This window comes from Vanessa tameamea, chromosome 11 (assembly GCF_037043105.1).
Source record: "Vanessa tameamea isolate UH-Manoa-2023 chromosome 11, ilVanTame1 primary haplotype, whole genome shotgun sequence".
NCBI classification, from domain to species: domain Eukaryota; kingdom Metazoa; phylum Arthropoda; class Insecta; order Lepidoptera; family Nymphalidae; genus Vanessa; species Vanessa tameamea.
In genome coordinates, this window is record NC_087319.1 from 9,799,263 (window position 1) to 9,819,381 (window position 20,119).

Genomic DNA, 20,119 nt, shown 5'->3' on the forward strand with positions numbered 1-20,119 from the left:
ACGGATGGGTGAAGACACGTTAACATGACACACTTATATTTAATTAGATTCGCCTGCGGCTTCGCTTGGGTTTTAAGGGACTGGTCGGTAGCTGTTAAGCCTAACAAGTAGCAGTCCATGACCTCCTTTGGAGTTCAAGCTTTCTTCATACCAAATTTCGCAAAATTCGGAAGTTTGAACGTGAAAAAGCAACAGACAGCCAGACAGACAAACGACAGAGTTACTTTTGCTTTTATAATATCAGTATAGATCAGTAGGGTATAGATTGCTTATATTAATGATTTACTATTTTTCATAAGCTAGCTTTTTAGTATCTATTTCACTTAACTTAAAAAAATAAAATATATTATTAGTAAGTTTCATTCCAAATGGAATGTAGGTACTATGCATAAATAAGTTAGCAGGATACGTTATCATAACTCAGTAAATCACCCAATTCTTATCAGAATACATATTAGCCCAAATAACTCTGTTCTGTGTAATTCAACGACTATGAAACCCCACACATCTGAGGTCTCTGTAGGCAGACATAAACTTGCTCAAATTATTCATACACCATTTTTGCTACAGCCATCGTAATTTTACAGTTCCCTTTAAAGCACTAAATAAAACCTACATTTAGGTTTTTCAGAATATATTCAGGAAAAGACGGTTGGATAAGTTTGAAAGCATAAAATCTCATTCAAATAAAATTGTCTCAGAATATTTCCCTTAGGTTTAAAAAATCAATGTAACGACTGCACGCAAAATGTACATGTTCATAAAGGATTACCATCGTTGCACTCAAATCGTTCTATCTAGCATTTATCAGATATTGTCTTGTGATAAATGCTATATGGAAATTTTATCTGATGTCTATTCCAATGAAAGAAAAGTAAATAAAAAAACAATCAACAATTAGACCCGCAAATAAATAATCAGGAGTCTTAACATTATTTACTATATAAACAAATTAAAACCGAATATAATAACACATTAATATATATTATGCTTTAGATGAGACATTAAAATTAAAGAAAATATTTGTAATTTATTTACAAGATAATAGATCACCTATTATTTCAAAAGTCTTTTTAATTAGTTAGTCTATTTAATTATTTTCTATTTTTTAACAATTTATTAAAATTTGAAAATGATTATTTAACATTGAAAACTTTTTTACACAGAGTAAATGTCAAACGATAAAAGACAAATTAATAATAATTTATTGATGTCAGGTATAGTGCCTACATAATATCGGGGGTCATGTTCGGTCAAATGGTGGCGCGACGGGCGAGGATCAATATTCTCTCCACCCCTGTCTACCCTTAGTGTTTCTAGAATGCATTTCAAGCTTACCTCTCACTGACTCTGTCTAGCCTAATTTTGGTATTTGTATGTAGATAAGTCTCTGTTGTATACATATTATGAAGCAACAGTTTGCTTTATCTACTACCGAGTATATGTAACTACTATTTATAAATTTTGATGTATGTTATTTTTTTAATTACAATAAACGTAGCATCCTTTGTTTGTCTTACTGTTAGGCATAGGCCACTTCACCTGTTTAGGAGTAAATTAATTAAGGAATTACTAATATTCCTATTTACCCCTCCTTTTAAGGTAATCACTTGTGTTAGGAGTTGGAATGACAATAGCCAAAGGGGTCAGGATCGATCCTGCGGCTTGACATCGTTAGGCGGCTCGTGAACCATTGAGCTATTGACGCCTAAATTATATAAATAAATAAATAAATATTGGACAACATCACATACATTACTCTGATCCCAATGTAAAATGCGAAAGCACTTGTGTTATGGAATATCAGAAGTAACGACGGTACCACAAACGCCCAGTCTCAAGACAACATAGAAAACTAATGAACTTTTCCTACATTGACTCGGCCGGGAATAGAACCCGGGACCCATGAAAACCGGTGTACACACTACTCAACCACAAAGGTCGACAAATGTATTATAAAATTGGTACATGAAAACTTAGTGTTGCTTGTCTGGATTTGTATTCGCGATTTTCGGTTTACACATACACGTGTTCTGTACAATGGACCATGCGTTTGCTATATATTAAATTAATTTTGATGATAAATCGGAGCAAAATTAGAAGTCGATAAAGAAATCAATTAATTAGTGGCTGGTCCGCGTAGAAGGTCAACGCTGTGAAGACCGCCTCTATAGAAGGGTCAATCTCGGTCGTTTCTGTGTTTGTCGCGACAGTAGCTTTAACGATTAATCTTTTTTAAAATTATCCACTGTTTTTTATATCCTTAATTCATTCAGTATTATAAAATATAGCAGAAAAATCTACAGTGTCACGTCACTATAACTCCCGATATGTACTTATTAGCAGGTGGAAGTTCTCTGTATTTTATATCCTATTGATAATTTGGCAGTTTAATCTAAATCAAAGGATGTAAAGATACTTCTTTCAAGTAATTTTGTTGTATTTTCTAGTTTAGGGATTGTTCAAATATTTAATAAATATTTTTTTTATAAATTATTGCTTAAAAAACACGGATTTCGATTTATTTTTTGTTTATTAGAAAAATAATGGATATAGACTCAAGAGAAAACAATTGAAAAATAACAATCCATCAATATTTGGATTTTTTAATTTAATCTTTCGTCTCATTTCTCTAATACATCTGCATTGCTAATAAGGCTTCTCGTATATTTATCGTCCAGAGAATTGAAAAGTGATTACGAAAATAGGCTTGTTAAAAAGTGACATCTTTTTATTATTGGGTCTATACAGTAAACTATCTAGCCTAGATTTCCGTTGCCACCCTGTGTGCGCAATTTTTCAGCGTGTTTGTTTGACTAAATTAATATCACTTATGTATAAACACATTTTATATATCTAGGCAAAATTTATCAAATAGTTATATTAAAATAAAAAAATAACATTATTTTTAGTAGATATGTCTTTACAGTACAGACCAAAACTTCTCTTAAAATTAAAAGTCTCATTGGGTTTTCGTTTATCAGCCAGCCAGGAATAAAAATATATATGACATTTATATGTATGTAAATTTATATATTATTTTCATACAAAATAAAATATAGATAGTTTTATCACATTAACTTATCGTCGTATAATGAAAATTTTCTTAATCATAACATAACATAACATAAATCATACCCCTGATGAAAAAATACTACACAAATAACTATGCTTTTAGTACGAACTCCCAATGCACTCAGTATGCAGTTTTATGAAGCTAAACAGTTTTATTAAGAGCACTCTATGGAATAAACTTTTACATTATTCAAGGCCAAGGACGCTCCAGGTCGGAGTAAACGACAGTTATATATGGCACGACCTGAAATACATATTTCCCTAGATAGCTATTTGTATCCATTGAAATTAATAATTCAGTAATGCTTTTTATCGATGAATAAACTTCAATACAAGTGTGAGTTATATCGTCGATTTTAATTTTCCTCATGTTCCTTCATAATTAAATATTAATAATATCTACAACACAGCCCATTGGCATAGTCAGAATCTGAGGGTATCAAAATCCTGAAAAGCAAGTAGGCTGAGACAACGCTAATATAATACATTAAAAATTTAAACTTAACTTTTTATCCCGAAATCCCGAAATGGACATTTTATTTTTACACTGAAATGTCACAAAATAATCTTTAAACTTAAATTAAAAACGGGACATATTTTTAGATACTGGAGTACTTAAAATATAATATTAAAAGTTTGTTTTTCTATAATACTTCTGACACTTTTATAAATAGATATATTTTTTGGTAAAATGGCTGCGATGTATATAGTATTGCTCAGCGCCATCCCTTTCGATATAAGTTACAAGATCATGTACAGGAAGCTGTTTATCATAACCGTCACGACGCGTTTGCATGCTTATATACGACTCTTTGTGAAGATATCAGTATATAACGCGTTGCCGACTAGGACTGGAGTTAACAGTGACGCTACACATTCATATACTGCTGCCAGCTATGAGATGGTTGGTGTTATACTCGTATAGTTTAGTCGTCGGCATGTCGTGTTTGGTGACTACTTTATGTAAATGGTAATTTCTGGCAAAATATACATATATTTGTGGAATAATCTTTACAGTTTAACTGTAAAAAAGTTCTAGTAATCATTATTATATGACGATATGGTAGGCTTGTACGGTATAAAAGTGTTCATAGCCAATATTAAAATGGAAAATGTAATCATAAAAGCTATATAAATAATGATCGGGGCTTGCCTCGAATATATATATATATATATATATATCCTCCTGCCCTTATCCCAATTTTACTTGGGGTCGGCGCAGCATGTCTTCTTCTTCCATACTTTTCTGTCGGACGTCATCTCACTAGTAACATTCTTTCTAACCATATCGTCTTTCACGCAATCCATCCATCGTTTCTTGGGTCTTCCCCTACCTCTATATCCATCCACATCCATTTTCAAAACCTTTCTCACAACATGGTCCTCATTCCTCCGCATAACATGCCCATACCAAGACAGCCGGTTTCCAGATAGCTTCTCGGTTACCGGTGCCACTTTCAAACTTCCTCTTATGTACTCATTCCTTACTCTATCCATTCGCGTAACACCACACATTCCTCTCAGCATTCATTAGCAATATCATTTTATAAAAATTAAATATAATTACGCTCAATCATAATTACGATGCCATTAAACACAACAATTTATCTTTATAGCAGTAGCAGGTTATTGTGGACCGTCAATGAAGCAGCTATTGTAACATCAAATTATGCCAGTGAGCCGTGAAGACACAGTGTATAGAGACGTGAATCTCTATCGACAATTCCGAGTTCCCATCCGGGGTATTTTTACATGCTTAATTTTGTGTTTATAATTCACCTCGCGTTCGGTGGTGAAGATGTACATCGTAAAAGAACTTGCTCCAAACCGTCTCTTTAAGAAAGAGAGGGGCATTAGTCCAGCAGTGGGACATTTACTTAAACTTTTATTTTACTTTTTTATGTCATTACTTATTATTTATTTATTACATTACAACCTATCCCGTCTTTATTTGTGTAATAATTATAAAATAGGTATATGCTGAGATATTTTTTAAACATTAGCCGATTGATCTTTTCGCTCGTACTTTGCTAATGCATTGTACAACACAACCATTTTATATATTTTTATATGTATATTTTTTCACGCGTTTATTTAAATTTCTCGTAATATTTCTAAAACCACTGGTCCGAATTTCAAAGTGATAAAATCACATATCTCAATAAAATGTTTAAAAATTATCTATAGTAATATTATAAAGAGGTAAAATTTTGAAATAGGTTTGTTTGTATGATCTAATTCTAAATATTTTTTCACTGGTAGATAGTAACATTATTTCTGAGTGCTATAGGGAGGTTTTATAAGATAAAAAATATAAGCAAACTAAACTATACGAAGTATTCGATATTTTATCCATATTTTTGTAAATATAAAAATGTTTACTGCGAGTACGGTGACTTTTTTGTAGACATTTTGGAAGTCACGAATCTCTAGGTCACAAATTTCTCATACAGAGTTTTTTTTATCTACTATAGTTTTGACAACGTTCGCTTCAAAAGCCTAGACCGAAAATTTTCTCTCCGGCTTCGTCAGCATAGTAAACTATATCTAAAATAACATACAATATATTGTATAACAGACTGTATGTAAGTATGTATTGTAGCATGTTATTATGTATTTTTTAGGATATATATTATTACGTCACATTATATTAGTACAATATAGACACTAAATAATTTCATGAATAATTTAGTAAAATATTGCTGCGTAGTACGAGCGCTGTTCAGAATACTCTCTGGCGGATTCTTGAAGAACCGTCGTGGGGTTGAAAGTACGTGGCTTGATCTCGGTCGCTATATTGGTGTTTCTTGTGGCGATGTCGTGTCGAACTACTTAAGTAATGCAGCTTTAATGCCATGGCGCTTTGGCATTTTCGATTGAACTTTCAATCTCTTATTCCGTAAAATAATAAAGTTATTAAAAACCCGAATTTAAAGAATGCTTAATGAATGTGAAATTAGGAGCCAAACTATTGTTTATTTATAAAGAAAAATATTATCTATACCTATTAAAATAGTTAGGGAATATAGATATTGATACTTGAGAATTATTTATATAATATTAAAATTACGATTTCATGTTTTTAAATATTTCCCAGATATGAACAGGCCGTGGAAGCATAGTTTCTTGTTGTAAGAGCTTAGTTGTTATAAAGTTGTTTTACACCTGCAAGGAAAATAAACAAGTAACGTATATTGCAGACAACTAAGATTAAAATAGTCGGAGGCATTTTAGTTATTTGATGTTATTTTGTTATTATGAATTTATGAGTAACTAGATATAATTGTATACAAAGTTGCGATGTCATATTTCATCTTCAATTTTTTGCAAAATAATTATAAATTCGATCTTACTTGACTTTCTCTATAATATAGTGTGTGAGATCCTCGCATCCATTCTAATCTAATATTGTCATTTATAAGAAAACGGGGTATGGTGATGCACAATCCTGTGAGTTGCGCTATTCATATTATATTTAGCTATATATACTGAAAACTAAAAAGTGGGCTTATATTAGAAACAAAAGAAGCCAAATAAAAAAGAATATTTTTCTTTCCCCAGCGTAAGTACTTTATAATAAGCATGATTTCCCTGAATGGCCGAAGTTCCAAAGCAAGAGCAAAACAGGAATACTTAAGTCGAAATCAACAAACACAGTCAAACATAATACGGAACTTTTTCCTCCTTTAAACTTGGGATATTTGCGAGTGCATTTTTAGATATTTTTATTACAAGTTATTTAGTAGCCAATTGCGCAGAAAATATTATAGTGCACTAGTGTTTTTGGTAACATAGATGCTGTCTCTATTACCGCACGTTCATAATCCGCTAGGATGGCAATTCGACACGATCTGAGAGAAATCAGGCGAGGAAACAATGTCATTACCGTTCGCTCTAAGGCACGAGATTGTACCTCTAGCAACTGCCTCACTGCTAACAAGTCCAGGTTGCTATTCAGAACTTAATAACTGGAAAACATTATCGGTGAACCCAACACAAAAGAGTCGAATCCAGGTTCATGCGGTCTGCAACCTTTTTACCAGTAAGCCAACTTAGCAACATTATCGGATACTCACGAACATATTCAGCAGAGATAACTATTACATATTCATGGTCTCTGTTATAAATATCTACCGACGTAACGAAGCCAAAACATAAACTTTAATTAATTTCGTTTCCTGATTTCAAATTTATACAAAACTAATTAGGCCTTAATTAATATTGTCGTGTGCCTAATGAAGAATCATGGTATGTCATTAATACAGCTAACTTTCACCGCGTCGTAAGATCTAGTTCATGAAAATTCTAGTCTAGTAATTAGTTCGGGGCTTGCTTTACTACGAAAGAGTAGCTCCATTATCCTTCCATGCAATTAAGCTAATGCATACAGCTCCACTATAATCAAAACATTCTGTCACGGGAGTAATTAGTATTGCAATTAATAGTAGAAAGTATTTTTAAAAACAAGTTTTTATATACTAAACGTTGTTGAACCTCGTAGAGTTATTTCATCTTTTTTTGAAATTCCAAATGGATTGGTAATAGATAAGATATCTGTTTTCCCTTTCAAGTTCAATTTCTGTATCTGTGGTATTCAAATTTGGCATATAAGTTGGTAATTAGATACTTTTTTCAGGACCATTCTCTAATTACCTTCTTTTTAATCCGCCCGAGACGTAATAAATAATAATATTGTTTTGGCTTCGGTTATTGTTGGAATTGTTTTATTCTCTCATGTTGCACTTGTACAAATTCAATGTAGGTGTACAGCTAGTATTAAACTGAAATTATATGTCTATCTCTCATAAAGTTTAAGTATAATTAAAGTCAAAGTCAAAGTCAAAAATCTTTTTTCAATGTAGAAGTGTTTGCACTTGCTTATTGATAGAAAAATCTACCACCGGTTCGGAATTTAGCACCTCGGACCTGAGAAGAACCGGCGAAAGAAACTCAGCGGGATATATATATTTTTTTCCATTTTGCATGTACAATAATAATTATATTTTAGTTATTTGAAACAGCCTGGAGGCGATCATTTCATTCCCAAGGTGTGCAGTCAACTAAAAAGTCATTAGTGTTGTAATATCCTTTAGCACACAAACGCTCTTTAACGATTCTTTTGAATTTTTTAATGGAATAATTTTGAACGTTTTCTGGGATCCTGTTGTAAAAACGTATACATTGCCCCAAAAAAGAGTTACTAACCCTGTGTAATCGGGTACTTGGAGTAACAAGTTTATTCTTGTTCCTAGTGTTAATAGAATGTACGTCACAATTTCTGGGAAAATCATTTATGTTTTTGCGTACATACATAACATTATCAAAAACAAATTGAGAAGCGACAGTCATTATTTTAATTTCTTTAAATTTACCTCTTAACGAATCTTTTGGGCCCAGGTTATAAATTGCACGAATAGCCCTCTTCGGCAGTACAAAAATGGTATTAATGTCAGCTGCATTACCCCAGAGTAGGATGCCATACGACATTATACTGTGGAAATAACTGTAATAAACAAGGCGTGCCGTATCCACATCAGTCAAAAGTCTAATTTTTTTAACCGCATACGCTGCAGAGCTGAGTCTATTCGCCAATTTATTTATATGGGGGCCCCATTGGAGCTTAGTGTCTATTGTCATACCGAGGAACTCTATTGATTCTAAAACATCTAATGTTTTTCTCCGTTTAAAAGTACACTCGTTTTGACACATCTTACATTGGGAGCAGTGAATTTAATACATTTTGTCTTTTTACTATTTAACATTAAATTATTAACACTAAACCAATTTAATATAATTAGATAAATAATAAGCCTGTTGACTGATGGATGGTTCAAGATGAATTCGTGGCAAATCACACGGTCTTTCACTAATAGCATTATTACTAAAAATAATTTCAGTTTTAATTAAACGAGTTACTAAGGTTCTAACAATTAGGGAGGTACACAATTACTCAGTTGGAATTAAATTTCATGTAAACCTCATCATGTAATCTACATTTAATTTGGAAATTGTGTCAAATGATTAAACTACTATCTCTCATGTTGAAGTGAATACGTGAATTAAATTCTTAGTGAATTAAATTCTATCATATAGAATATAGTAAACATATTTATACAATAAAATAAAACTATCATCAAATAACTATTATTCATTATGTCTATTGATGTACCGAAAACATAAGAGTCCTCTAAACGATTCAGATTATGTTATTTTATCTTTGAGTAGTATATAAATGATCAAAAGTATTTCAATATGAAGGCTTAATGTCTTATTATTTATAAATTAGTACATTTCGTAAATGTATAAGTGATGATCAACTTAAATATTCTGTGTGAATAACGCTTACGATTGTAATATCAATGTAAAAACTCCCACGCGCCGCCTTTGTGTTTTAAATCGTACATTATATTCGACATTTAGAAGATTCCTTTATCCATACAACCGGGTAGAACTATTAAATAACAAAAGTGCGCTTATCTGAATGAAGCCGCGATTAATTTTTCTTTTTAGGCTCGGACAATAAGTAAAGGTGCGACTTGTAATTTGTTGTGTTCTATTTGGATTTGTAAGCTTAACTAAGTAAATAGTTCACTTCAACGTGTATGATTTGATGGTTTACTTATGTTAAGATAAATTCGAATTTACAGATATTTTTGGTTGGTTACTAAATTGTTTTAAGTAAATTAAATTCTGTTTTTTTTTTTTTTATAAATGTATTTCAAATCTGAAAGCTAAATCTAATATATAATATAATACATCGAACAGGCTTGCTACTGAACCGTAGAATGCCAAGTGAGGCATATATTTATTTTCTAAAAAAATTAGGACAGCACTTTTATCGTCAACAATCGATATAGCGATTTTTATTTACCGTGTGATTAATATTGTCTCGCAATGTTATAAAGTCGATTCCATATATTTGATTTGAACCTAAATATTGCGTCCATTTGAATATTTTCCTTTATTTTATACAATCTATAACATAAGTAGTTTCAATTAAAAATGTTCATAGAGTAGGGCTATGTTTCGATAGCCAAAGTTTTAAAAGTTTCATTTGTGTAATGCCAATTGCCTTGACTTTGTTCCAAGTTTAAATTTTTTAAATGTTCTATATTTCTGCTGCATTTATTTAATAGACTATTGATGCCGTATACTTACTTATGCAATATTATTTATTACATAATTATCTGAGAAATTAATTTTACACACATTATATTTATATAATTATACATTCTTCGCAACTGCGGCAACGTTATAAGTATATCTAAACTTGACTATGTACCGGAGACTTTATATAAAATGATTAATATTAAAATATCGTGTGTATATAGTTATTGTATTTTTTAAATAAATATTATTTTGTTATAACTGTCGTTATTTTTTTAAAGATGTTAAAATATACAAATAAAATAGTAGTAATGTATACTATGATAATAAAAGGATGTTTGTTTTTAATGAACGAATGAATGATTGAGCGTTTTCAAATTCAACAAGCTTCATCAACTAAAGGGTAAAGGTGCAAATGAGTTTTCCGTAGATCAATTAAGTAGTTGTACGATTAATTGGAAAAATATTGAGCTTTAATAATAAAGCCGAGAGAATAACGCTGCGTTGTATATCGAAATTTGAATTTGTTTTATTGTAATTTATTGCCATTTATTTTATGCCGAAGACATCGTTATCCACTAAAAACTATTTTGACTATAAAAAATAAACTACTGTTATTTTATAATAAAAAAATCGTATGTCGATTTCAATGATTGGGCTATGTAAATAAGTAAGAAATGATAAAATACGGCCTACCAGAGACAGTGAAGAAAAATGCAAAAAATGTTAAATATTTAAAAAATATTAACATTTATATTCGACGATGCATGGCTGGGCCGCAATGCGAAAAACGACTATGTAAATAGTAAATAACTAGGCCACAGGAGACTAAAGGCTCAAACGCCAAAGTAGAGTAAATTTTGACTCTTGCCGTGCATTGACAGACCACACGCTGCGGCTAACCGTAAAAATAGTCTTTCGAAGAAAGTGACTTAGGCGCTTGCGAATTCGCGATTTCAGCCAAATGTTTGAGCTGTGCGACTTTGTGAGATGATTTGGCAAGTGACTACCTGTACCGCGATACCATGTTAACCGCCTATTAATGAAAGGAGGTATTACTAAAATTGACATAACTGGCACGTAACAGAAAGAGAAAGGCAGAGAGAGAGAGAGAGAAAGTAGGAGAAAATAAGGGGGCAAACATAAGCTATGTTTTGCATAACCTACAACGATCTTTTCGCTTCAGTGTACATATATTCTCTATGCTACTATTCTTGTTTCTATATTTATTTGCACGTGTAAGCAATCAACAGTTTAAATAAACTCGTCGTGTAAAGTAAAATACTCTCTATTGAATTAATAATTGTAAGAATTATATAGTTAGTTACACGTTTTATTTAACGTATGTATATTAGTATTCCACAAAAAATACTGCATATTTTTATTTTGAATAGTAGGTATTTACTTTTGTTTAATCTGAGTTTTTAATGTATATGAAATTATTCTGTTTGATGTTGCTGTTAAAATGAAGACGTTGAATTCAGTTATGTATAAAAAACAATGGACATAACTTCAAACAATATCTCAATACGCATAAAGGGTTAAATTAATGTACATAAGAAATATTTAAAGTTATTTAACCTAGATAGGATCCAGAGAGCGTAAAAGTATTAACAATTAAGGCCCATTTAATAATTTATGCACATTCAATGTGTGCTAGCGAAAATATGTAGTAGTTTATAAATTTTGACATCATTTCTTTGAAAATTTTTCGTAGTATAATGTTGTTTCGGATTAGATACCCACTTAAATTATTTAGCATGTACATAGTATAAAATCCTATGCGTTCTTTCAAACGGAATACAAAAGTTAAGCAGTACTTTTTGATTACAGACTATGCTTTAAGCGGTGATCATTTTTATTTAAGAAATAATAGCGTCTTGAAAAAAGAATTCTTAAGTTACACATATCGTAAATATAAATACTTACAATGAGTATTTTGTAAATGAAAGATACGGGATTTTAGTTATAGTTCTACCAATCATCTTTTTCAACAGCACCATCCATTGTTTCCCATGGCTAGCTAGAACCTTATGGATCATTTGCTGAACCACCAGTCCACACGGCATGGCAATATCTGGCATTATATATATCCTGGACATTTCCAATACCATAACAAATTATCTTTAAGGAAACATTTAACAACACCAATACCGATAAAGGAACAAAATTTTAACACTCAAAATTGGAACACACTTTACGCTTGTCATGATGTACATGGCAATTATGTTAATATTATTTAATAATCGTAGGTGATTAAATATCTGAAAATATCTTATGAATGTAATATTATATTTTGATAAATGTATTTTAAGACATTGTCTAATTGTTTAGTATTATCTGGGTACTATTGATGTGGTAATTTATTTTCATTAATTTAGCTAATTTTCGGATATATAATATTTATTAGGATAAAATGTATTTTAATACAACCAATATCGAGCCAAGAGACCTCTCCACCCACGCTGAGATAATATATCATACCGCTCGCCCACGTCTTCTTTTCATGTGCTTATTCAAGTATTTCGTAACATCTCTAAAACTACTCGTCCAAATTGCAAATGACATTTTTTTACGGAAAGTAACGGTTATTGGGATTGGATTGATATTTAGGGCTTCCTTTGTAAAATTCATTTTGTAATATAATACATCTTTTTCTTGTTTTCGAATGTAATTTATGATTGTATTTTTTAAAGACTAATTTAATTAAATAGTGACGGAGATGAAATATATATTTTTTACCTTCAGATTAACGCAAACTCTAAGGCAACCTGCCTTAGAGTTAATTTAATAAATGAATATCGTTAATTTTATCAAATATTAAAGAGCTTAATCTTAGGGGTGAATTTTTAGTGTAGTCATGAAAACAAAATTTAATTGAAATATAAAACGTTTTTAAATTTACTTAAAATTTAAATAAAATTCCGACTCAACGGCGGTTTTAATCATATTACGAGTAAAGGTACCTAATAACATTTTTTACCCTTACAAAAATCATACTACAATTATCAGTTCTTAGTTAATGGTTTTTAAGTTATTAGAGAAGTCTTAAAAAATATTTTTCCATTCCCCTTCATGCGAAATATTTGAAAAGTTGTAAATAAATCTTTTCGATGCCTGAGTTACTACAAAAATATGATAAGTATCTGGAAATAAGCCGCAAGTAAAATTTTGTCGACCTAGGTTCGAACCTACTCAGTCTGTTCGTGGCTCTAGCCAGGCGCGGTTTCATATTTATTCATCTGCAAACAATACTTTATCACATTTATAAATTAATGGATAAGGTAAGTCATATAAGTAATATAAGTAAAAGTATAAGTAAGTCATAAAGGAGGAAGAGAAATGGACCAATGTTGAAAAGAAACGACGGTGGGTCCCGACAATTGAGGGATTTCTTACTATTTTTATGAACTTTCTGAATTCTTGTCTTTACTCACTTGTCGCTCAAAATACGATTACGATACTGAATCAAGTAAAAACTGTTTACAGGATAAAATGCAATCACAGCTATTATTATACTCATTAGATACATAACAGACATACCGTTATGACTGATATGTATTTAATTAATTTAGATCCCCAGATTGGCCTTTTTATATCTAATTTCATCAAATAATAGAATCATCTAAAAAAATATAACTTTAATTGATTTTAAAAACCAGTATTAACCTTATTTTTAAAAGATGTACGATATTTAAATAACCCGAGCGCTTCAATGTCGAACTTGATATGACGGCTTCGTCGGTTATTCAACCATTCAGTTTCAGGTGAAACAGTAGCTCAAGTTCTATTGTAAGTAGAATGTCATGATAGTTTGACACTAAACTACTTAAAGTTTCAACTTGCACATTTGAAATATTTTGATCAAACCGCTGTCGTAGCTCAGCGGTTATGTTGTGAAATTCTCGCGTATAGCTTACTGCAGTGTGACCTTTCCCGCAAGGTTTTCAGGTCGAGGTTAAAGGTAGCCTATCCGGTCCCAGGTGGCTGCCAGGGGCATTTTATACAGTTGTCAATGTAGGTAATTTGGTCTGCTTTGTGATTGGCTAATAAGATTTTATGCCTATATGTATTTCTGTACAAATTTAATTTCAGATTCTTAAATAAGATTGAGATTTTACTTACGAGCGAACTCTAAGATGTGTGTAAATTGTTGAGTGCGTCGTATTGTCTGCGAAAGACAATTAATCCGTAAGCACGAGTTATAATGATAGCAGAATACGATGTGGCGTTGGGAATTGGGGGCTCAAATAATCATAACATACGGTAATTATGAATCCAAACAAAGTTTTAAATGATATACTCTCAGTATTTTTTGTGAATGTAGGTTCATACTTGAAACGTTTTTTTGGTGATTTTATTTTTATTCCACAGACTTTCATATGCATTTAAATTACCCAGTTATTTTATTCATATCTCGGTCATGATAACAACACCGTTTGATGCAATTAATTACTATATTACAATGTTTTATTTCTTTTTTTTTATTTATTTCAGAGGTTATTTGTTTAATAATTTGTCTATTTATTTTCTCTCGGAGATTTCTGCATTGAATATAAGTGGACGTAAATTTAATATATTTTTAATTAAATTTTGCTTCAGACATTTCATTTTAATTTGGTATTCTATTTTATCGTTCACTGTCCTTTAAGATCAAAAAGTCACCAGCAGACTTCGTAGTCTCGAATATAGAATTACGAAAGTAGGAGTATTTCAAACTTTGAAAATGAATACTTATCTCTATTTATAATTCTATGTTATTAAAAGTATATTTTTAGGAATTTACGTGAAATAATATCGTTAATAGCAATTAGTTTATGAATATGATTATTGATAGATTGAACTCTATAAATAATACTCAATTACTTTTATATATATTGAAAGATAAATACGAAATCATTTGAAAATACAATAACAGAAATATAATATTTATTTATTTGTAAACATTTTATTTGCAAAATTAGATTAACAGAAGGCAAATAATACGTAAGCAATATGTAGTACCCATTCAAAGTCAGCATTGGCGCCAGTAGAATAATACTGCATTTGGTATTCTCAAGGTCATGCAATATCCTAACTCGCCCGAAACTTTCTAAGTAAGGCAACGGAACAGTCGTGAAACATAATTTACTTAATATACTGCTTATTGTCTGCAGCATGTTATGTCATCGTATATTTAGTATCTTATTATTACTATAATATTACTATATTTTGATAATTTTGTAGCTGGAGATACAAAGGTCGACATTATGCAGATGTATTTGTAGACTTTAACATCGACTTTGTTAACCTGAACAAGGTCACTCTCATTACTATGAATAAATTATAATGAAAATGTGACATGCGAGTGTTTCCTTTCCTTTGGATTATATCTAGGTTTGTTGAAAGATTGTTGAGAAATAAAAAAAGAATTTTAATTTGTCCAATTATTTTATTATTAACAAACATGCTTTACAAAAATCTACTTAGGCGAATGTAAATTTATCGTATTCTTTCTCGTAAATGCACTAAAAATGTAGCGAATAAACTTAAATTGTTTAGAAATAATTCATCGTGTTAATTGAGTATCGCTATATTTATACGCTTCCAATCAAAGTAATCATTGCTATTTTTATTCATTGAACATTTGAAAACGTTTTACAAAACGTTTGCACGATGTGATACTAAATGCATACTCTATCACGTTCAGCGAAGAGATTTATTACGACATATTGGTTGCTATTTTAACGATTGCGTTGGATTTGTATTTCAAAAAGCTAGAATAGATAAATCTACTGAAACACAATAATTTGTATCCCTTAAATTACTAACAAAACTAAACAATATGCATTACTGTAACTTATATTTAATTATTTATATCGTTTTTTTTTATTTCTTATAAAATTGATCTAAATAGAAATAAGAATAATAAATAGTAGAAGTTAGAAATATATAAATAAAATGTAATGTAGATTAACATTTGCATGTTAAAGGGCAAAATCAATCATTAAAGCGACCATAGCTCACGAGCACGTGTGACTGACATCTCAAATCTAGTAACCGGCAAGTGAAAAATTGCCATTCCTGTTTCGTTAAAAGTTGACTGATATTTAGAATATGAAAAAATATGACCATTAAAATTAATACCGTACAAGAACTTGATTAATTTACTGGGTATTACTTTTGATTGATTGAAATTATTTTCAGAATTCAATACAGCGATAAAAATGAAATTCAAATAAAACTGCATTCATTCCTTTTTGAATGCTTACGTTACCTTGGTTTGTATTCAAGCTTATAACGCATGATCACGTGTTTTATTAAACTGCTAAGCAAAATCAACATAAAAACAAAAACATATAGATATTTATGTTTAAAAGTTAATACAAAATAATACACAAACATTGTCGTTGAGTTTATGTTTAAGTTAAGTCTCCATTCATAGTAATTCAATCATGGGCAATACAATATATTTCTTATGATTTCAAAATACACATACGGGAAACAAATATGTTATATATATATATAATAAAAAAAACCGAATTTACAAATGACGTCACGTAAAACAGATACTGCATACGTGTTCAAGTGTTAGATGCTCGCATAAATGATCAGCAAACTTACTCGACCTTAAAAGCTTACATAATTCATGCAAGCCTCAACGGCGAGCTGGCCTCATTTAGCATAAGGGAAAACTTGTTCAAAATACAATTTTCGTTTTAAATTTATGACATTAATTTAGTCTATGATATAAATTTTCATAGATGTAAAGTTAAAATAACTATAGTTACATCGTCGTTTCATAAAATTTAGTGTTGTAAGAGCATTCAATTAAATTTTTAATAAAAGTTGTTTGATGGTAGATAAGATTTTTAATCTGTGTAGAGGCCTTCGTACAGCGAGCGAGGCATATGTTCGGCTAACAAAGACTTCAGCTTCTCGCGTGGGGACACAGGGGTGTAGCGGGCGAGTGGGAAGGTCCGGGTCACACCGTCGCTTAACGCGCGAGTCACCGCAGTCAGGTCAGCATCCTGTAAATGAAAAATTAATTAAATAATTTTATGAACAAAGTGTACAACAAACTGATGTCAATTATTCTAAGATATTAAATATTAGGAAATTATGTGTCGATATTTATGGATGTGTTGTTGTTATAATACTACTGAAAAATTTATATTAAAATGTAATTCATCGCCGTTCCAGATTGCATAGCTCTGATGATGGATGTATGGCCTGTTATGAAACCGATATGAGCACGGCGAATAGTGCGAATACAACACGGGTAAGCAATATTGCCTGCAAGTCATGTTTTGTACCGATGTATCAAGAGATTTAACATATCCGTTAAACGGATTGCACTTGACTTCTTACGTTGAGACTGAGTTATTGGCTATTTACCGAGATATGTATGTGACGTTTTTTTACGGAATAGAATATAAGCTTAAGACACATCTTAGTTACAATAATAGGAAGTCAGTATGGATATCTATTAAACAAACAATAAATAAATTGAATAAAATATTGCTACATAAATAAAAATACTTTTATTATTTAAATCAATGCTACTGAATATAAGTTTTTCATATGACGATGGTCCGATAGGTAGTATTATATATTTTTGGTAACATTATCACACTTAATTTATTTCATTTGATAGTATTGAGTAGGTATGTGTGACTAATAAGCGAAACGATTTGCTGTGTCTGGAATCTACAACGTGATCCACATGGTAATTATCGACAGTTTATTTAGACCCTCTTATGTAGTAATTGAACCTTGCTGCTGTATCTAATGATGTGAGATGTTTTCAACGATTAGCGCCTTATATTGCATGTTCGTATTTTATTATGTGGCTGCCACGTGTGACTCTACCCACGTTCAATGTTACTACGACACACACGTGAGTTACCGTGATGTTATATATTCGATATTTCTCTTACAAATTAAAAAGGTCTAAACAGCGCGAAGAGATTTTCTGAAAATTAAATTCTGATCCTGAGATTAGTACTTTCAAACAAACAAAAATTCTTCAGTTTTAAATTTTAATATAGATGTGCATAATAACATTTATAAATGTATATTATGTTCACGATGAAGTAAAAATATGTCTTTTCATATCAATCCCAGTAATTATTTAACATTTTTTTTACATATTTGTGTTATAAGACTTAATATGTTGATTTTACATAACACAAAACAAATACAACTATAGGCAATGTTTAATGATTTAAAACCAAAGCGGAAATTGAAACAAACCTACAGAAACGAGCAAGAAAAGTATGCAATTATAATTTAAAACAAATCGGTAGAAAGATAGACAAGAACCCTAACAACTTGGCCGCATCGCTGACAACAAAAACTTAACAAAGGCGAATGAATTAATCGAACAGACATCTTTATTGTAAAGAACGTATAATACGAAGCAGTAGTGTTCATTGGAGGGCGCACTCGACTTGCTTTGCCTTATATGCATATAGTACAAAGTCTGCTTATAATACTGATAGCAGATAAACACAAAGGTTGGCTGTTAATTATATTCGGTACTTCATTCTTATTATTGTCTAATAACTTGTAAGATGTAACTTTAATGGTTTTAATATAATTCAATGGTTTTAATTATAAACCTTTTCAAAGGCATGTGGATAATGTGACACATAAAGTCCAATGACCCTTACAACGCGACAAAACGAGCTGTGCCTACAGACATGAAAAAAATAACTCTTCGCTTTTGTTTCATTGTAATCAAAATGTGAGAACAGGAGGCTTTTTAATTTATTTTAGTTTGCACATATTTACAAAAGGTGATATGCGCAAACTATATTTAATATAATTTGCTCTAGTAGCGGTCGAGTGGTTTCAGATTGTAAAGAAAGTATTTATTAGTTTTTTTATTTACAACTATTAGAAAGAAAATAAACGAAAACATAAAACGATTAAAATGAGTTCTATAGGGTACTTGAAATGTTGACGTAATGTCTTGTACTTACAGGGCTTTTAGTATATTTCTCTAAGCTGCGGAGTGCTTGTTCGAAATAGTCTTCTCCGTAGGCACCCTTTTGTTCGTCGCTAAGCCTCTTCCACATATCGCGGGCTTGTTCCAGAAGTTTTTCCTCTGAGAGCCACGCGCTGCCCGTTGTATATTCGCCAGCGGCAACGACCACCTGACACGAATTTATTATTTACTTGTAAGAAAGTAACAAACACATTGTTTATTTAAGATAATCTGCTATTGGTGTCTTTACTTTCGTAAAGATTATATTTACTGTCTTTTTATCCCTTCAGGGGTAAGTCCCTTTAAGGTATTTATTTCTTAGAGATAAGATTAATTTAATTTTATGTATTGATTTGAAGTCATATTTTATAAATATAATACTTAAAGTAATCATAATGACAGTCATCATATTTTTATTGTATAATTTTACATACTACAAGGTTATAAAATAAATAATACATTTATGACATACACACATGAGAATATTGTAAGTAAGTTTGAAAAGATTTTTAACATTTATATGAAGTTATTTAAACAAAGAATCGATTTTTATAAAATGAAGATTAATCGATGCTGAAAGAGAGTCGATCAGAAAGTTCCGAGCTCTTTGAACAGCGCAGACAACTTAAGAGAGGGTTTCTTAACAAGTATGTTTCTAAAACTTCGCGAATCGAATTATCCTCGCTAATTGAGTCTCGGAAGAAACAGCGCTGACGCCCTACGTTTTGGTATCGGTTTTGCATGAGCAAGCTGGATAGGCACGTACATGATGTAACGAAATCATGTATCAGAACAGGTACTATTAGGTGGTAAAAGCTCACATGTAGTGTTTTAGTTTTAATTCGGTTGTCATATTAATAAAGTTCAATCTGCTTCTACTGAAAATTTTTTTAGGTTTAATTAATGTAATGTTATGAATATTAATATTAATGTTAGTTTATAAATATTTAAAAATAAGGAAATATG

General features: G+C 30.9%; 1 protein-coding gene across 1 annotated transcript in view; it reads right to left on the reverse strand.

Annotated features, from left to right (window-relative positions):
* Window positions 1-15,593: 15,593 nt before the first annotated feature.
* LOC113402552 (D-beta-hydroxybutyrate dehydrogenase, mitochondrial) overlaps window positions 15,594-20,119 on the reverse strand; it is a 39,344-nt gene continuing 34,818 nt past the window's right edge. The window contains exons 7-8 of the mRNA XM_026642841.2: window positions 19,149-19,322; window positions 15,594-17,192 (exon numbers count right to left, since the gene is read on the reverse strand). Of these exons, the coding sequence (XP_026498626.2) occupies window positions 17,034-17,192; window positions 19,149-19,322 (333 nt within the window). The 3' untranslated portion in view covers window positions 15,594-17,033. The remainder of the gene's footprint in view (window positions 17,193-19,148; window positions 19,323-20,119) is intronic.